At 20.9% G+C, this 19,961-nt stretch overlaps 1 protein-coding gene and 4 long non-coding RNA genes across 5 annotated transcripts; all 5 read left to right on the top strand.

Moving 5' to 3' along the window:
• The first annotated feature begins 630 nt into the window (after positions 1-630).
• On the top strand, positions 631-1,081 carry LOC105362533 (uncharacterized). Its single transcript, XR_912890.1, has 3 exons — positions 631-686; positions 928-960; positions 1,054-1,081. It is a non-coding gene; the product is annotated as an uncharacterized LOC105362533 (long non-coding RNA).
• A 1,770-nt stretch (positions 1,082-2,851) lies between these two features.
• On the top strand, positions 2,852-5,008 carry LOC105362532 (uncharacterized). Its single transcript, XR_912889.1, has 5 exons — positions 2,852-2,886; positions 3,492-3,518; positions 4,045-4,077; positions 4,569-4,595; positions 4,976-5,008. It is a non-coding gene; the product is annotated as an uncharacterized LOC105362532 (long non-coding RNA).
• A 434-nt stretch (positions 5,009-5,442) lies between these two features.
• On the top strand, positions 5,443-12,241 carry LOC105362711 (uncharacterized). Its single transcript, XM_011500197.1, has 14 exons — positions 5,443-5,460; positions 5,631-5,657; positions 6,191-6,223; positions 6,592-6,618; positions 7,198-7,230; positions 7,534-7,560; positions 8,156-8,188; positions 9,377-9,403; positions 10,093-10,125; positions 10,573-10,599; positions 11,155-11,187; positions 11,381-11,404; positions 12,159-12,191; positions 12,227-12,241. The coding sequence occupies exons 1-14, from the start codon at positions 5,443-5,445 to the stop codon at positions 12,239-12,241; spliced, it is 390 nt and encodes a 129-aa protein (XP_011498499.1).
• A 169-nt stretch (positions 12,242-12,410) lies between these two features.
• LOC105362531 (uncharacterized) lies at positions 12,411-13,353 on the top strand. The gene is made up of 5 exons (XR_912888.1): positions 12,411-12,447; positions 12,631-12,663; positions 12,868-12,900; positions 13,082-13,114; positions 13,321-13,353. It is a non-coding gene; the product is annotated as an uncharacterized LOC105362531 (long non-coding RNA).
• A 900-nt stretch (positions 13,354-14,253) lies between these two features.
• Positions 14,254-15,455, top strand: LOC105362530 (uncharacterized). The gene is made up of 3 exons (XR_912887.1): positions 14,254-14,322; positions 15,144-15,173; positions 15,360-15,455. It is a non-coding gene; the product is annotated as an uncharacterized LOC105362530 (long non-coding RNA).
• Positions 15,456-19,961: the final 4,506 nt, after the last annotated feature.

A 19,961-nucleotide genomic window follows, 5' to 3' on the forward strand; every position in this document is an offset into this window, starting at 1 on the left:
GCGGAAAACAACTATTGGTAACATTTAATCTACATTTAATATATATATATATATATTTATATTCATATACCGTTATTTATCAAACTATTAATTTAATTTTATTCAGTAATTATAATAGAATTATAAAAACAAAATTTTCAAAATATAAAATATTAAAAATATAAACAAAGTAAATATTTGAAATATCTTAGTTTTATATTATTCTTTTATGTATTATTTTTATTATAATATTTTTATCTATAGTTTTTTATAAAATATGTAATCCAGAAAATGAAATATAACAATGAAAGATATTAATGCACAAATTAATTGCTTTTTTAGATAAGATCTCTGGGCAAGGCGTCTTATCAAGATGTAATAATTTTAAATATATTTAATTAATTTGAAAATATAATAAAACATCTCACTATTTAAAACGATATATTTAAACAAAATATTTTTGAACTATTCATTTTTCACAATTACAGCTTTTATTGTGTAACAAGCCTATATATTAAATAATTTTAAATCATCGTCTATAACCTAAGTTCGTAGGAAATATTAACAAAGAAAATATTACGATAATGAGATTTTTATTATTCTAATAAAAAAAAAGAAAAACAAAGAAGAAATTTTAGGCATTATTAATAGTTTCACTGTCATATATTTTTCAGGATTCATCACCCGATGAACCTCAGAAATATCAGGTAATAAAGCTTTTAATATTTTGTTTATAGTCAATGTAAATTTTATTTTAATTACCTACAATTCGTTACATTAATCAATTTAAAGAATTTTATAACATAAGTTTGAAAACAATTTATAATTTACTTTATGTTTAATATATAATATTTAAATACTTAGTAATTATATTGGAATTGCTTTTTTAATAATACAATAATATAGAAACACCATTTCACTATATTTATCTATAATTTTTCTCGACAGATTAAATCAGCTGGCGCATTGGCTGCAGAAGAGGTAATAATTTTATGATCGATAATACATTTAAAGAATATATTGTTTGTATTTAAAATTGTACTATATCAATTGTTTTTAACAATTTATTTTCAGAAAAACACATCGGATGATGAACACGAGGTAACAGATAAAATATATTATATTTAATATTTTAACGAACATATTTCTTACGTTCTATTAATCAAAAAAGAATTTTTCAAAGCTTGTTCATGTAATAAGTTAACAATTAGTTCAAGAAAATAAATTGTTTATTGTTTATTTTTAATTATATACTAAATATTATAAATATATATTATACGTGAAGACTTTCACGGTCATTTTAGTATACGTATATACTTTATCTCTATTTAATATTTTCATAGTAAGTTAATACTTTATTTTAATTTCATGTAAATTTTTCTATGTAAATACTCTAACGTATGAAAAACGTGAAAACGTTTTTCTTTCTTGAATGTTTATACATGTTAAAAATTGTTCATTTTTGAAACTACATATTTTAGACTAAAAATTATATGAAAATATACTACCCGACTTTAAACTAAAATCATTTAAATTCTTTTGTCACACATAAACGTATATTCGTTTGATTTATTTTAGTGAATTTAATTTACTTTAGTAAATCATATGTAGAATAATTCTTTAGATAGTTAAAACTATTTCGTGGCATATTAGCGTGGATTAGATTTGACATGATTCTGTTACAAAGTCTAAAAATCATATCAAATCATAATAAATCATTGGATAAAACTTCTGGAATAGCAAATTAATAACATTTTTAATCAATAATTCATTACTGATATATATAATTTTAATTAAACGAGATTATTCTTTTGTATAATAAAATAAACAATGATAAAATATTTTCTATCGACTTTCTAAAGACTAAAATATTAATGAAAAATGTCGCTGTTGAATATAAATTAATTTTTATTTGACTTATTATTACTATTTCAGGATAAATTTGTTGCAGGTTTTGCTTCTAAAAGGGTAATTATTTATTAATATTATATTAATTTTATTAAATTGAAACATTTCTGTATTAATAGGATAATTTATTTAAATAATGTTTATATTGTTATTTTACTTCTTAAGGCCAAACATTTAATTATTGAATAAATTTAATGATATCTTTAAGTTATATTTTTTATAAACAAAATGAAATAATATTAATTTATTTGATTTGAGTAACTGTTTTATTTAAATTCAAGTGAATGACAATATAAAAGAATTAAAAAGTTTGAATTACAATGTCGGGCATACCTCCGAAATATATATTATAAAATATATTATTAAGCATTGATTATCGATTGATTGCTTAATGATTAAATAAATCTTTTTATATATTTATTGATAAAAACTTCAAGTATTTTTAATAACTAAATAAACAAAACTTCGTATTGTTATAGTGTTCCAATTATATGATAAATGATTATTTAATAAGTTAAAATTTATTACATGCAGTGTTATTTATGTAGTGTTTAGTATGGATAAATAATAAATAAACCGAATGATTTGAATATATTAATATTTATACCTAATATATTTGTTTCAGGATAAAATAATTGGCAGCGATGAAAAGGTAATAGATATTTTATGATAGAATCTATTTTATGGCTTGATAATCTTTCATGATAGTAAGTAATACTTATTATATAGTAATGATTATAATGTGGAAGTTCTTTAGTATATCGAATAGGCAAAATATTTTATTATAAACAACACGGCCTTAAAATTTATGAAAATAGATCAATTTTGAAAGATTTTCTTAATATTATTAATTGTATCATTGATAAATTAAAAAAAAATTAGTCATAAGAAATATTATTTTAGTACAATGTTTAAATACAATAAATATGTTCTTATTATTATATGTACTTATTATTATTATTTCAGAATAAAGTTTCTGGCGCTGCGTATTATGTAAAGGTAATTATTATAATTCCTTATAAACATTCTATTTTTTTTTCACAATATAATTGAATATTTACATTGAAACAATTAATCTTATTCTAACAGTATTATGAAAAGGAGAATAAGCTGTTATACTTCGAATAATTTAAAATAATATAATATATTATGCTCCTTAAATAATTTCATTAAACTCGTAAATAGGTCCTGTAAATTACTGAGATCAATAAAGTATTTGGAATAACGTTAAAAAATGTATAAACAAATTTTATTAGAATACTTTTAATGGCTTAGTTAAATATGCAAATTAGAAACATTCATGTTTAATAATTGAATAAAAAGTTTGCATAAGTTATGTAATTTGAAATTCGCTATAAATACGGCATATGCAAATGTTTATATTTGTCGAGAATTTCATTTTCAATGTTTAAAAATTTCTCATGAATAATGTGAATAATGAACTAAAAAATAAAATATTTATTTGAAAGGTCACTTAAATAAGTCAATTATTCTTTACGTAATATTGAACTATAAAAAGTCACTTCGAAATCTGTAATTTTTTTAAGTGAATCATCAATAATTTTTTACAATACGTGCATTGATGCAATTTTTCTATGTTACAGAGAAAAATATCCCCTGATGCATTAAAGGTAAGTGAAAACATGTTCAATTAGGACAGATTTATTAATATTATACATATATATATATATATATATATATATATATATAAGTCTAATTTATTTGTAATTTTCTTTTTTATTATCCAATATTATTCAAGCAATCACGTAATTCATAATAATCACATCATAATTTGAGAAATCCGGAGGTTGAGTCATTAGTAAAATAAAAATAACCTTACTGAAATTTATAACAATGCTTAATTTACAACTTACACAGATAATTTTTTAGTTGAAGTATTGTATTTTAATTTTTCTAACAAAATAAGCATCAATCGTTGCTGTAATATGTTATATCAAGCTTTCTCCATTTACATACATCTGCATTACCATTGCACAAATATATTGTAAAAATTAATATTATTGCAAACAATTATTCTAATATAATTATAGAAAATTAATTAATTGTAAAAAATTGCTTTTATAATAATAAACTAATATACTTATAAATATTTAGATCGTCAGTGGTACTCCTATTTAAATATTATCTCTGTTTCAGATTAATAAGAAGACCATTTTGTTCGCTGGAAAGGTTTGTTTTTTGTTATATTTAAATTTGTTTTTCCATTTCATTAATGAAAAGAAATATATTAATTTAATAAAGAAATGACGGATATATTAAAAAAAAGGAGATATAATATAGAATTAAATACTTAGATATAAATTCAATTCACCTTATAATTAAAATTTAAATCAGAATAGGTTTATAAATTAAACAATTTAAGGTATAAAATTTTTTTCAAACAAAGCATATTTATTGTTGTTTATTAGAATAATGTTCTATACTTTAATATCATTTAAATAAAGCAGCGAATGCCAAAGTCATTAAATATTATTTATTTATGAAAGTTTATGTTATGAGCATTGATCATGATTTAGTTTATTAATATAATTTGTTTAATTTGAATTATATGAAGAAGTTTATATATAAATAATTCACACACTAAAATTCATTTATAAATTATATATGTATATGAACAATTATGTTGAATTAACTATTAATTTATGCTGTTGTTATTTCAGAATAAGTATGACGGTAACAATCAAAAGGTAGTATAAACAATTTTTAATTATTACTGATTTTCTATAAGTTATGAATTTCAATTAATATGTTTCAGTAATTTAATAATTATTATTAATTTGAAATAAGTGCTTATTACACTTATCAATAATAGAATGTATTATTCTATTATTCTAATAGTAAACGCACATTAACGACAAAAAAAAGACCATTTATTAATCACGAGCTTATTATAATAATCTATAAATAATATTATAATAATCAATGTTTTATTTGTCCTCAGAGTTGTTATTATATTTTGAAGTAAATATATATTAAACAGATATAAGAATAAAATTAATTATTATAATAATTCAATTTCCAATGAACTGTAAATTACAATTTTTCAAATGTATTTCAATTTTTTCAGAATAAATTTAAAGCGGCACTTCATTCCATACTGGTAATTAATAATTTACGATTATTTTCTTAATATATAAAAAGAGTTTAACCGCTATATAATATAGTTTCGTCCAAGTTTCATTACTTAAGTTTTTATTTTTTTGACGACTCAGAAAGTATTTAAAGTTCACTATAGAAATAATTGTATATATTCGACCAAATTTATTTAAAAAAATTTATATTTAAAAACTATTTTCAATGAATATTATGAAATATATAATATTACAGATTTATATTTCTTCGAATATTTTAATGTAATATCTATATTATAAATTACTTTATAATATACTTTCCAATATAATATATGATAATATTTGTTAATTGTATTGAAAATATTTGAAATCTTAATAATTATTATAAAAATAAATATTCCATTGAACAAAATTTTAACATTATTTAAAATAATGAAAAAAGTTCGAAGCGTTTCAAATAAAAATGTTGTTCATTTGTCTAGTATTGAGAATTATGAAATCTTTCTCAAATTTGTTAATATTATATAATTATGTTGTTTTTCATAAATTACAATTATAATAATAAATAAATATAATTATAAATATATATATATATATATATATATATATATATATAGAATAAAATGTACATACTTCATATATTTGTTTCAGAATGAGAAAATAGGCGATCGATTAAAGGTAATTTAATGAGTTCATATATATAGTTTAAATATACAATTGAAAATTATTAAATTATACTATTTTATTTAATTATTTTATCGTTATGATTTCATTAGTTTTACATCTTAAATATTTTTGATATATTTATATGATAAATAATATTATATTTTAAATTATAATATTAAGTTCATGCTTTTGTTAAACTTCTACTTAAATATTGTTTTTATTATATTAAAATGTCGTATAATTTCATTATTGAAAATAAACTAGAATAATTAAAAATATCAAAACCATAAATGTTCAATAATTTTGGATTTATTAAACATAAAATTCCTTATGGTAAATAATATAAATATATTAAAATTTGGTGTTAAAATGATTAATAATGGATATATAATTAATGATTATTCAAAATTAATAAAATAAAATATAAGTTAGTTTATAATTCTTTAAAATAGTATTGAATAATATTTTGAATAGTTAATTAACGTAATATGAAATTTTATTGTAATAAATGTCATTAATCTTCAGATATATTATTATTGTTTTAGAATAAAATATCTGGTCTTGTATATTCCATAAAGGTAATAATATAATTATTTCCAATGCTTTTTTGCGCATATTATATTGATTTATTCCAATTCAGTAACATAAATTTACTAACATAAATCATATTCTAAGTATAAAAAGAAAATTTTATGAATTAAATTTACAACACAAATTATAATATCTTAGAAAATGTAAATTTTCATTAATAGTTATAATTAAATTACAAACGAAAATTTTTTAATGAAAATTATAAGTTGTTATTATTAGTCAATGATGATTCTGCATATTTAAATTATTTTATTAAGAATTATATAGTTAAGAATGTTTTTATTTGAAAATTAGAAATGGCTATGGTTATTTGTTGTTTTTATATGCGTAATTATTTATTGCATATTTGTTCCAGAACAAAAATGAAGAAGACAAAGCAAAGGTAATAGCAATATTCTTTTAACATATTTATATTATTTTGACACATTTATAAAACATTTGAAATATCAGAAGGGTTTATAGCTCTAAAATATTTTGACAATAAATTTTTATTTCTTATATATAATTTATAATATTTCAAAGCTTACAAATATTTATTTCGAAAGTTTTATATTAAATTTTTTGAACGGAAAGAATATTATTATGTTATATTTAATAAATCTCACGAAAAACCATAAAAAGTAATTAATTGTTAATATCACTAATTAAAAGTTGTGGTTTTATAATTAACGATAGATGAATTTATAAATTTCTATTTTATTTTATTAATTTTATTATAGTTTTTATTTATTAAATAACATGGCTATTAAAATCACAATTTTGTAATAAATATTTTGTAGTATAATTGAAATTTTTTTTTTGAATTTGACTTGAATTTTCATATGTACAATATTGCTTTTAAGCAATCAATTTTATTATTATACGAAATTCAAATAATACATGATTACTAAACACCAATAATTACAATTAAAATGGCATGCAAATCATTGTTAATATTTATGTATATTATTACTGTTTTTAGACTCAAGTATCTGGCATTTCGTACAATTTTAAGGTAATAATTTAAAGTTCAGTTAATTTCTTTTTAAGATTATCTCAACCATAGTGTCATTCATGATACTAAATCTATTTGTTTGGACTGTCTACGAAATATACTTCTTTGGTATTAGAAATATGTTTTATTGTTAAATACATATTCTTTGCAATTATTAAATTTTTAAATAAATTTCAGTCGTTAGAAAGAGTTTTTAGTAATTTAGGGAAACACACATATATTTCATAGTAATGTGTTTTGAATTCTAGTATTAAAGACAAGCATAATTTATATCAATATTCATTTGTGTTATATGTATTACAGAAAAAGAGTGATGGAGATACCGATAAGGTAAATAAAATACTATCTTACCCGTTAAATTTGATGAAAATTTCAAATACATTAAAAAATTATATACTTTCACATTATTATTGGATCTGAATTATTATTAAAAATTATTCTTACTATGTAGATTTATATATTGCATATATGATATTGATCATATATTTTATTATTTGTCGGAAAGTTATATCTTGCATTTATATATATGAAGCTGATTACAAATAAAATGCACCTTGTTATGTATACAGAATTATTTGAATAGGTTTTCGAATTTTTTTATATATTTTTTAAATAAATTACTCATAATATAATCAACAGAACGTATGATAATATATCTTAATAAATATAATCGATTATTTCAGAAAGCCTATAAACTATATGCACGTATAATATATAAATTTAGATACATTTACGATAAAAATACTTATATATTAATATAAATAAAAGTGTATGTCGGTTAAATTATATTGAAAATCTCATATTTACTGTAATTATTTTTTAAATAAACAAATTTATTTGTATTCGAATTTTTTTGCAAATAATGAAAATAATTGTATCATTGCAGATGATTTATTGAAATTAAAATACATTGTGTCTATTTCAGATTAAACTAAATAGCCACTTATTCTCTAGAAAGGTAATTACGTAATACTTATAAATTATATTAATTATACTTAATGTACATTGTTAACAAAGAATATCCCCTCAAGTCCTTTATAACAATTACAAAGATAAAAACAATTTACATATAATAAATATAATAACGAAACGTACAATAAAAAAGCATATTCGCGATGCGAATTATAAAAATGAGATTTTGTATTGACTATGCAAGTGAATATTAAGTTTTTGGTAATCGCGTTATTCTCGACTTGAGGTCTCTTAAAATATAAACTCGTATTGTAATATAAATAAATAAGACACGAAGGGAATATAAATTCTGTATTTATTGGCTCATTAGAAGAAACGAATGATTTGAGGATTTCGATTTCCCAATTCGTGTTCATCATGTGATTATATGTTCCTCCGAGCGTTTCATTGTATCGCCGACCGGACGATTTTTCGTGGGTACTTTGGGTTTTTCGTTCAGATGATTTATTTGGCACAGTATCCTAGTTATTTTATATACTCTTTCCTTTCAAATTTATCTTTCCGAGTCTAATCATCATTGTTTTTATGATCCCCACGATTTGGCATTTCAGTGGCGTCGCGAAAAATCTCATTTCAATTACTCGATCATTTCACGTTTCCACTTTGGTACTAATTACCGATAATACATGCTAATTGGCGAGTTTCATTAATGATTCCTGTATTGGTTATTGATATTTCGACAAGTAGCGGTTCAAATTTGATTGGAAATCGAACGAGTCGTGGGCATTAGTATCTACGTGATTTTCTAACGTATTTGCATGATATTCGATATACCAACGATAATAGATATTCCAAAATCATTTTTAGATTTTTAGAAAACGAATAAAAGGATAACAATATTTAATTATTTCTTAACTTCAATGAAGGTGTATAGCGTATAGCCAATAGAGCGTTTAAAATAATTTTGAATGTGTTTAAAAGTTTTTGACAAGACAAACTTTTTATTGTATTTGATTATTAAAATACTTTTTATTCATCGATTCAATTCAATTAAATTAAATAATTGCATATTTTTAGAAATACTTCGAATCATACAATTATAATATTAGATATAATATTAGATTAATGTATAATATCCGAAGAATGAAAATAATATAATTATATTATATAGTATATTAATTTAATAAATAATTAATTTCTCTATTTTTACAAACTGTTGTTAAAATTTTTTCAGAAAAAGTCAGATGGCGACGATCGTAAGGTAACACAAAATTTTTTTTATATAATATATATTTATGTATATATTTTATCTATATATTATATATATGTCATTTGATAATTTTAAAAAAATATAGTTTTAGAGCATTCATTTTTTCATGTTTAACTCAAGTTTATTCATATAAATTTATGTGCATATATATATATATATATATATATAAGCCTGTGTTAAACATGAAAAAATGAATATTTACTCATAATTATTTCACAGAATGTAATATATACTTTTTTAAATAATATAAAATTAAGTAACAGACGAATTGAATATTTATGGAAAATATTGTTTAATAACGAATGGATATTTAAATTTTTTTTTCACTAGTTTAATATTAATCGCTATGATGATTACTACATTAAACATTATAAATAATAACGAGTTCATAATTTTAATTTTGTTTTAACTTCAAGTTCTAAAAATGTCGTTTAATAAAATTAGGTATTTTAATATTAAATATAATAAAGAAAATTAACTTTTATTATATAGAAAAGTTAAAGATCTTATTCTAATAGTTCAATCGAAATAATCATGATTGCACTAATTATATGTTTTGTTACATTTATATATATATATATATATATATATATATATATATAGTAAATAAAATAATTAATAATTCATTAAACTTATAATTAGTATATGTAATAATATATGCATTTACATTAATTGTTTAGAAAAAAATAACGGGAGTGGTCTACTCAGTAAAGGTAATGATTTAAAATTTTATTTAGTAAATTCATTAAAATAATACTTAGTAATGTATATAGCAAATTTATTCCCTTCTATTAATAGTTTCAATATAAAATTCTAATTTGTATATATTAATTTTCATTTAAACTATCGTTAAAATTTCTCCATAATTTTTATATAATTATTTTCTCATAAATTTTAAACTATAAAAAATAAAATTTTTCATTAATAATTTTTTATAAAAATTTCATATTTAAAAATATTCGAATATCTAGAATAAGTTTCAATATTACAAATTGTTTTAAACATAATATTTCATTAATGTTTCGTTAACATAATAAACATTTAAATGTCATATTTGTAAAACGTGATATCCAATTAGTATAATGTAAGAAGTTAAAGATTGATAGTATCAATATCATTATTTGCCATTAATTGAGATTGATGAATATAACAATTTTCAGGCCCGTAAATCTGGTGGAAAAGGAAAGGTAACTAAAATTATTAATCAATATTATTTATATTTTAATTAGATTAATTAAAATAATTAGGCATGTAAGCTCTTAATTATAGTTGCTAAATTTTATTTTCAAATTTCATTGTTTAGACTGTCTAATATATTTTATCAAATCGTTTGTCTGTTATAATTATAAATTAATTTGATTGTTTTGTATTAGTACTTTTTAATTTCAATAGAAAATACAATGTAAGATAAAATTGTAAAATTCTATAGATCATTAGTTACATAATATCAATATTTTCATAACCGTATTGAAAATGATTAATTTGAAATATTTAGAAGTGATAAAAAATAAATTTTTTGAATTCTAATTATTTTAGTATAATTTTACATTTGTTATAGATCCATAATTATAAATTATTTAAATATAAAATTAATTATTATTCTCCAAATTTAGTTGCCAAATAAATTTTATTTATGCAAAACGCTATGCAATTTTATTTTGCACTATACAAATAGTTAAATGTAAATATGTAATTTATATATGCTTACGTATTATTATTTATACTCATGTTTATTGTTTTAGGCTAGATTAACTGGTGTGGCATATGTATTAAAGGTAATAGTCAAAAACTTTTTAACCGTTAAAATTTTATTAAATCTATTCTCCAAGTCAGTAATTATATTATATTTGTAATAAATATTCGTATTAAATATATGATTGTTTATTAAAATATTTTATAATAATAAAAATTATAAATAAAGGTTTTATTGATTGATTAAAACTGATTTATATTGTATCTTACTTGCAGGAACAAAAAGGCAATCTACCCGAGGTAATATTTGTCCATTATATTTATATATATTTTATTAAAAATTTACCAAATACTCACGTATTTAAGTACTTATGTATATTTTTATTTCAATTACAAATTATTTCTATTAAAAATTCATCATTAAACTTGTATATAGAAAAAAAAAATCAAACACAAACACTGAAATATTTCCTATTTTAGTACAAAATTGTAATTTTCCATTACTTAGAATATAATCACAATAGTATTGCATTAGTATTTTAAATTTCAAGAATATATATTTCTGAGATTTATAGTTCAGATAGTAATAATACCCGTAAGTTTATGTGTTTATAATATTTTTCACTATTAGGAATTATAAGGTCAGCTGATGTAATTCCAAATATATTAAGAATAATATTTACTTTAGCTATTTTTATTTACTTTTTATGTTTAAAGTAACAAATATGAAAAAAGTTAACATAAAGAAAATTCCTTAGCTTTTGTTATGCTATATCATTGACTGTATAACCGCATTCAAAATATTTATTTATAAAAACAATATATTAAATTATTATTAAAATTGAATGTTATTTATAAATATATCGTAATATGAAAGTTGTAGAATATAATAAAGAACAAATTAGGAATAATAATCGTTAACATGAGCACTACATTTTTATGTAACAAAATTAAATGCATCAAATAAAATTCGGTATAACATTAATTTAAGAATAAATTTACATTGTACGTTAAATTTCATTAGACATACTATTTATAATTAATTTTATTCCAGACTTTGGAGTATTTCTATCCTTATAGTAATGAGGTAAGTAAATATAAATCTAAACATAAATCTTATAGATCACAGTTAAATAATGACATATTATCCAAATGATATTTATTTGGACGATTAATAAATTTCTTTACAATAATTAAACCCTACTAATAAATTAAATTTATAAGTGATCAAGATTAAATCAAATTTGTAATACATACATATATATATATTAAATTAGATAAACTAATATTAATTATCTCCTTTATTTTAGAATTTATCAGCTGATGAACCATCTGATGAAGAGGTAAAAAAATATAATACAATATATACGTTATAGAATTTGATTAAGTAAAAATATTCAAAATGATACTTTTTTAATTTAGCAATAAATTATTACATAGTGAAATTACTTACAATTAAAGTTTTAGTTACAATACAATGTGTATTACACAGACACTAATAGTGATAATCACGATTATTATTCTAGAATACGGAAATCGACGAATCACCTAACGAAGAGGTAAATGAATATAATAAATTATAAGTTTTTTACGTAGTAGTTCAAAATAAAATTTGAAATTTAGTTTATTAAGCTGAACAATAAATTACTAAGTAATAAATGAATATATATTAAATAATATTATGTGCAGCAACGTTAATTGATTAATTACAATACATATTATATTAGATAAAGTACAAATCGTAATCATCACTTTTATTCTAGAATTCACCATCTGATGAGTCATCCGATACAGAGGTAAATAAATATAATAAAATATAAATGTCAAGAGAAAATAGTTTGAAATAATTTTTTTTTTTAATCAAACAATAAAATATTAAATAATAAAATTAATTGCAATAATTAATGCATGAATTACAATACAAATATAATTATATTGGATACATCCCAATAACAATTATCATCATTTTTATTCTAGAATACAGAAGGCGATGACATACCTAATGAAGAGGTAAATAGATAAAATCTAAATTTTTTAGATGGTAGTTAGGAATAAGTTTTTACAATAATTCATCAAATAATAAATTAATATATTTATAAATAAAATTACATGCAGTAAGATTAATATACGTTTTACAGTATATATACACACACACATATATATATATATATATATTAGATTTACTAATATTAAAACTTATTATATTTTTATTATAGATTACGCCAATCGATGACGCAACCGAGGAAGTGGTAAATAATGATAATTAAACAAAAATTTTTATATAGTTGTTTGAAGAAAAAAAAATGGAAATATTATATTTTATCTTAATAATAAAGTACTAAATCATAAACTAAAATCTATTATATAAAATTACGTGCAGTAATAATTCATATGTGAATTACGCTGTATGTTATATTAGAGTTACTTTTATCGATAATCAATGCTTTTATTACAGAATACGCCAATCGACGATTCATCTAACGATGAGGTAAATACATTCAATTAAACATAAATTCTTTAGAATTTAGTTTAGAAAAATGATTGAAAATCATGCTTTTAAAATGAAAAAAAAAAAACAAACAAACAAACAAACAAAATTAATAATAAAGTAGCATATTTTAAATAAAATTATTGTATTGATAATTAATTAACAAACTACAAAAATGATATTACATTACATACACTGAGATTAATAATTATTATTTATATTTCAGGGTCAGTCACCCGGCGATGAAGTACGTAAATATAACAAAATATAAATGTTACAAATGATAGTTGATGCAAAAATTGAGAATGATACTTACTAATTTTAACAATAAATTTTTATACAATAAATCAAAATATATTAAATTATATAACAAGCAGTAATAATTAAAGTATGAATTACAAGAGAATATAGAATATATTGGATGTACTAATATCGATAACCAATACTTTTATTTTAGGGTACGCAAACCGACGATTCACACGACCACGTGGTAAGCACATATTACAATATATTATATAATATATTTAAGAAAAAATGACCCATAACATCTACGAGGTTTAACAATAAATTTTGTATATAACAAATTGAAATTTTTTCACATCAAATTATTCCTTATAATTATAAATTTTATATTACATTAAAATATGTATTATATTGCAAACCATAATACTGATAGTAATTATTTTCTTTCCAGGATCAACATCTGATCAATTTAGCTGAAGATGAGGAGGTATGTTCTTTTAAATTATAATAAAAATCTCTTATATTAAAAATCTCACATATTATAATATTTAAAGTAAATATGTTTATTCGATTGTAAATATTAATTATTTAATAAAATTGTTTAGAGCTTTAATATTACGATAATACATATAAAAATATCGATTATTATTTGAATATTTTTGAAAATTTCTATAAATTTGTTATACAAATTTATCTAACATTTATTGTTGGTGGAATTTAAAAATTATATTATATTTTACAAGTTGTATTGATATTAAAGTTAATTTTCATCTTAAAGGTAATTAGTAAATAAATGTTTAACTATTCCAATTTTAAAAGATTTTTAATTCTTCAAAGATTATAAATAAAAATAGATTGAATTTTAATCTTAACTTTTTTAATTAAATCATCTACATTTATGGTAAAAATTATATTTTTTTCTAATATAATATTTGAAAGGATGTTTTTGATAAATTCTAAACTATTTTTAACGTTTGTAGTCATATATATATATTTTTTTTTGCAAGTCCATTTAAAAAATTATCAATTATTTTACTATTTCACTAATTTACTATTAGATTTATTTTCTTTTAAACTCAAATATTTATTTCTTCCGATTCTTGAAAAGTAACGATTTTCATTATATCTCAACCATAAATAATGTAGCTGTGCAATAATAATAATTCTTATTATAATATATATATATATATATATATATATATATATGTGTGTGTGACATTTTAATAATATTTTATATAAGAATATAATAAATTATGTTTTTCTGTATTATATATATTTTTTAATAATAATTTTTCTTTTTCCTTTTAGTCGAAGCCACACAAAGTTAAGATTGTGAAGGTATACATTTTAACTACTATTTAAAAAATAAGAAAATTTTATATAAGTTTCAGTAGAATCAACGTTTGAAATTATTTACTCATAGTATCTTAAAAATAGTATTAGATTGCGTTTAAAATTGATACAAATATTTTGTGATTATATTATTTGTTTCGATATGAGATGACTGTTTTATAATTATTTCAGTATATTGCATTGTAAATTCTGTTGATGAATTGACTGTTGGAAAGCAGCTATTATAAATAATCAGTGTCTTCGAAACATTTCAAAGTCGTAAATAAAATTAATGAAAAAGAAAAAGTGATTAATTGTTTTTAATAAGATATTTATAGAATATTTCATATCTACAGTGTTTTCGGAGCAATTATTGGTATAATAATTGCAATTGATCTGTATAAGTATGACATACAGTCTTACTATGTAACAGACAAACCCGAATAAAATTCATTGAATATGATGAAAAATAAAGAAAGGAGATGTGCTGTACGTTTTATCAATTTATTAATAACATGTATAACGATATTTAATTAAGAAATTTAAAAAAAAATCGAAATTTATTACAACAGTTTAATCAAGATTAATCCTAGTTCAGAACAGAATTATTAAAATTACTTCAGGAAGTCTGTTATTTAAAGTAATAATGATTCAAAGATTTTAACATTTTTAAGACAAACAATAAGATTTTTATTTTTAATATTATTATGTTTTAAAAATGAGTAGTCTCTATTATATTATATTAATAATTCATTGTGGCTTCACACCCACACACCCACACACACGCGCACACATATATCAATAATATTGTGTTTTTATATAATTCTAAACATTTTAGTTTTCACTGGTTAATATAGTTTGAATAAAATTAACATTTAATCATATAAATAAGAAAAAGATACAGTAATTGTAGTTTGCATATTCGAAATTTATATTTCACATAAATTTATAAAAATACACTGAATTTGGATAATTAATGAAAAAGTAAATTAATGCTACACCTGCGCCGCTTGAAAATATAATATTGTAAATAATATTATAATATATATGTGACTAATCGGTAAACTTAGAATCCATTTTTATGATAAAAATGATATAAAAAATTGCCGATAATAATAATGTAGTAATGGTGGTAATAGTAGAAAATGGGTATTAAAATGTTTTTTTTTAATGATTTGAGGTAAATTAAGAGATAAAATGGAATTATGATCGTGCGAATGCATACTATTAGAAATGAATATTTTAATTGAAACTCCATATGCAAAATGTCGAAAAATAAAAAAAAAAAGAGAAACCGAAAACTTTAAATAAGTAATAAATATAGAGCAGCTTATCAATTTTAATGAATAAATAATACTTTGGAGCGCCTCGTGAAACTACTTTTTATTTTCTACAAAATGTTACATCTTTTCATATTTAAAAAAATCTCACATACATAATTATTTGTTTTTATATATGCTGTAGTGTCAGAATTTTAATTATTGAAAAATATTTTTTTTATTTGTTGTATATGCAAATATTTTCAGTTTTCATATACTTCTTTTTGCAATTTATGCAATAGAATATGTCTCGCGTTATCAAGTAAATTAGCCGTTAAAAGCAAAAAAATAAAAAAAAAAAACCATAATTTATTATACTGTTCATTACATAATATTTACTATTCATCGCATAATATCATCATATTGCATAATATTTTCAATTTACATTAAGATATTTTTTCTATTATAGTATTAGATTATATATATTTTATGAAGTAAATTAAGTGTTACAAATCATCAGCATGTTGTACATTACGTTTTGTCATATGATCTTTCATGTATAACATTGAATATTTCGATAATTTAGATGCGTATAATGTCATAATTTCACAAATTATCATAGATTAATGTAGTACCATAACAATCTTTTTATTTACTCCAACATTAATTGCTTCAATAATCCGTTGAGATAATGTTTTCCCAAAATAATTGCTGGTTAACCAGTAGTTTGGCATTAATTTTAATAAGCGATATGATCTTACAACGATATTACAATATCATGAATAATAGAAGATCTATCAATTCTTTGAATATTTTCGACTGTGTCTAAAGTGCTAGAGAAAAATAAAAAAATCTAAAAAATTTTAAAAATCTAGTAATTACATTCTATTAAATGAAATATCACTTTAATATATTAGTATATAAATTAATTTACTATATAACTTATTGATATTAACGATTTTACGATTTTACAAATGTAATATCTATGGCTTCGGTTTTATAGACTCTCTTTATTTTTTGTGGTGATTTTTGAAAAGGGATGAAGCTTTACATTATTATTTTTGGTATAAGTAAAATTTAAAACGGCAAAATAGTTTTAATTAGTAATTTAGTGCATTTATTCGTCGTTCCTACTTTATATTATAAGTGTTGTATAATAGAAGAAGATTTGAGGAATATTTTCAAAGTATAATAATAAATTGTTTTGTTCGCAATCAGTGAGAAAGTTTATGTACATTGCATTTGTTTTCCAATATTTACTATTTACTGTATTTTACAACACATAATTTGAAAGCAAAATTACGTATTCAATTAGAGATCGAGCAATTATCATTAAAAATATTTCCTTCTGTTGAATGTTTCTCGATGTACTTTAAAAATATACGCGTAATGTACTAACGTTTTTTTTTTTTTTTTTACAATAATATCGTACTATTGTAAGCTATATATATATATATATATATATATATATATATATACCTCGATATAAGTAAGTATTCATATTGTAATAATATTATACGGATCAGTCGAATAATAATGTTTATCCCGTAAGTAGTATACAACACTGTTATTATAATACAGAAGGCAAAAAAAGAATGAAAAAACATTAATGAGTCAGAGAGGCTGAAAAAAGTGCCTGTGATTATTTTACTTTTACAGTGCATGCGTGGCTACATTTTTATAATAACTATATATATATATATATATATTAACTGTTAAATTACTGGCAAAACATTTAACGACATCTTAAGAATAGTTAAAACGAGGACAGTATTTGTCCTCAATGCCTTGACAGAGCTTTATGCATAAACTTATTAAATTTCAGGACTCTCGTGATAATAAAAGTTTTTGAAACATACACTCATTTTTAAATCTTAAGGTTGGCAAGATTTACTCTGTCAAATTATCGAAATGGTGGAAATCATCAACGCAAGCAATAGTTAAATTTTGGAAGTTACGAGAATACACGATAGCAGCACACGACGGTATCAAATTTAAAGATACTTATGGTGTTCAACTGGACATAAAAACGAGCGATCATGATAAAAAAACGACTATTCATGTATTGAAGAAAATCGCTATGGGAATTGCTATTCAGAGGAATAAGTGGGCGCGTAAAATTGAAGGATCGATAAAAGTTGCTCTAAATACTGAGGGTAAGATCTCGGATATTCAATTAAGCAAGCTGAATGAACAAGCTTCCAAAGCCATGCAACTCGTGATCAAGCTTGCGAATGAGGAGTGGGAGAGTTGGAAGAAAGCAAAGAGTATCGTAGAGAGTAAAACCGCAAGAAATAAGACTGCTTCCTAGGGACGACGAAACGAAATAAATGCATATATTAGATTTTAAAAAGATATGCTCGATATTTTGTAATTTCAATTAAGAGAATACAAGAGAAAATTTTTACATATCACTACTAATAATTATTGTTATTTCATTTATTTTTGTTATTGTTTTTGTTTGTTTGTTTGTTTTTTTTTTTTAGTTTTTGTTTTTGTTAACTCCTTAATTCCGATGTAATTGTCAATATTGCATAATTATCAGATGTGCCTTTGTTGCTCGAATCTTATAATATTACTTTCAAGATCATGTGACATTCAAGTTGTAATCAAATTCATCGTAAAATGAATAAATATGTATTATTTGATAATTAAGACTACCCGACTGTCCTAAACCATTAAATATATTACACGTGTAATCTGTTGCCTCGTAGATGGTAACTATCCATTTTATAAAAAAGAAAAAAAGGAGAAGAAAAAAATTCCAATTTACATGTTCTAATATAATATACGCAACTATTATAAACTATTGTTGTTACATATATGTAAGTGATACGTCGTTGTTAAAAAGCTTTATTGAACGTGCAATAAACTCAAGTCCCTTTCAAATGTATTAAATGAACTTTCAAATTAGTGAAAAAAATAATTGTTCCCAATCAGTGTAACCTAATTTTATAATAAGGTTATCCTTGCATAGTGAAATGGAAAGTTAATCAATAATATGAACGTACGAACTGCGATATGTTAAATATGGCTTGAACCACGTGAGAGAGATGCTTGTTTCTTGTGAAACCTTGATAAGTTGTGAGGCGACTGTTAGCTAATTGCGCCACTTCTCCGAGCCTTAGAAGTTCCAGTGCAGTTTCCCGATTTCGGCTTAACGAAAATTTTCTCTCCTTGTTTCTCATTTATACGATTATATAAAAACGATTAGAATTTAGTGCCCACCTTTATTATTTCTTTTATTATTTTCTTAACTAACCTAAAATTCCATTTTCACGATTATATGTTGTTTCTAATGCAACCATTGAGCATAAATCGCAATACTATTTAATTTAAATTTTACAAACAAATTATGATATTCAAACAGAGCGTTATTGCTTGGGTGATTATAATATTTGCTCGCTACATCTTATGGGCAAGAAATAAAGAAAAATTATATCCAACGTGTATTTTTATCAATAAATCTTTTTCTTTTCTTAATATGAGCGATGAATGTTTTTTTTTTTTTTTTTTTTTTTTTTTTTTTTTTTTT

The sequence above is a fragment of the Ceratosolen solmsi genome, unplaced genomic scaffold, assembly GCF_000503995.2.
Source record: "Ceratosolen solmsi marchali unplaced genomic scaffold, CerSol_1.0 scaffold41, whole genome shotgun sequence".
NCBI classification, from domain to species: Eukaryota; Metazoa; Arthropoda; class Insecta; order Hymenoptera; family Agaonidae; genus Ceratosolen; species Ceratosolen solmsi.